The following is an 883-nucleotide window of genomic DNA, read 5'->3' on the forward strand; positions in this document are numbered from 1 at the left end:
TGTCAGCAGACATTCCTTATGTGGAGAGTGTTTTATCCCTACATCCCTGACATCGTTGCTGTATCCTTGCAGTTGCCAACGACAATGCCCCAGTTCATGCTTTGAGACCTGGCTTCCTGTCTACGTTTGCTCTGGCCACTGATCAGGGCAGCAAACTGGGCCTTTCTAAGAACAAGAGCATCATCTGCTATTATAACGCCTACCAGGTCAGACCCCTTCTTTCCACCAATCAGTAGTTTGGTATATTTGTCATACCATAGTCTAGCTCCAAAAATGTCATATATTCTATATTTGTTACACAGAAAGTGAAATATTTCAAGCCTTTATTTTATTTTTCACTATTGTTAAATTATTATATTAAGTTATTGCTATAATGAAAGCAAACAGCATATTCATTTATACACACAGTACCTGTTTTAGGGTCCTTTGCCCCAAATTACTGCATCAGTGTGGCATACAAGCATAAGGTCAGGTTGCTTTGATGATGGTCTTCAGCTCTTCTGCATGTCAGAAGTGGAGGGGATAAAATTTTAGATATGAATTTCAAGCCCTGACCTCTACCCAAGTTTAATGTCATTATTTCAGTTTGTTCTAAGGTCAGGATGAGTATGGATTGACCAACTCAGGTTTGGTAAAGTATATCTAGTTTATTTAACTTTTTTTTTTTTATATAACATGTAATGTTTCTGGATTGAACAGATTGTGCAGTTCAATCGGCTACCACTGGTCATCAGCTTCATTGCCGGCAACACTGCCAACACAGGTAAAGTTTGAGCCAGCGAACAGCAGAGTGTCATGCCATTTAGATGTCATATGAAGAGTCAGTAGTTGTCAATATAAAATCAGCATTACAAGTGAAATTTAACCAAATCACAGGATCTTT

The 883-nt window shown here is 38.4% G+C and overlaps 1 protein-coding gene across 1 annotated transcript in view; it reads left to right on the forward strand.

The window, feature by feature from the left end:
- lamtor3 (late endosomal/lysosomal adaptor, MAPK and MTOR activator 3) overlaps nt 1-883 on the forward strand; it is a 9179-nt gene that overhangs the window by 5157 nt on the left and 3139 nt on the right. The window contains exons 5-6 of the mRNA XM_005746152.1: nt 73-206; nt 700-763. Of these exons, the coding sequence (XP_005746209.1) occupies nt 73-206; nt 700-763 (198 nt within the window). The remainder of the gene's footprint in view (nt 1-72; nt 207-699; nt 764-883) is intronic.

The sequence above is a fragment of the Pundamilia nyererei genome, unplaced genomic scaffold (genome assembly GCF_000239375.1).
Source record: "Pundamilia nyererei isolate P.nyererei 1_Seehausen unplaced genomic scaffold, PunNye1.0 scaffold00173, whole genome shotgun sequence".
Classification (NCBI taxonomy): Eukaryota; Metazoa; Chordata; class Actinopteri; order Cichliformes; family Cichlidae; genus Pundamilia; species Pundamilia nyererei.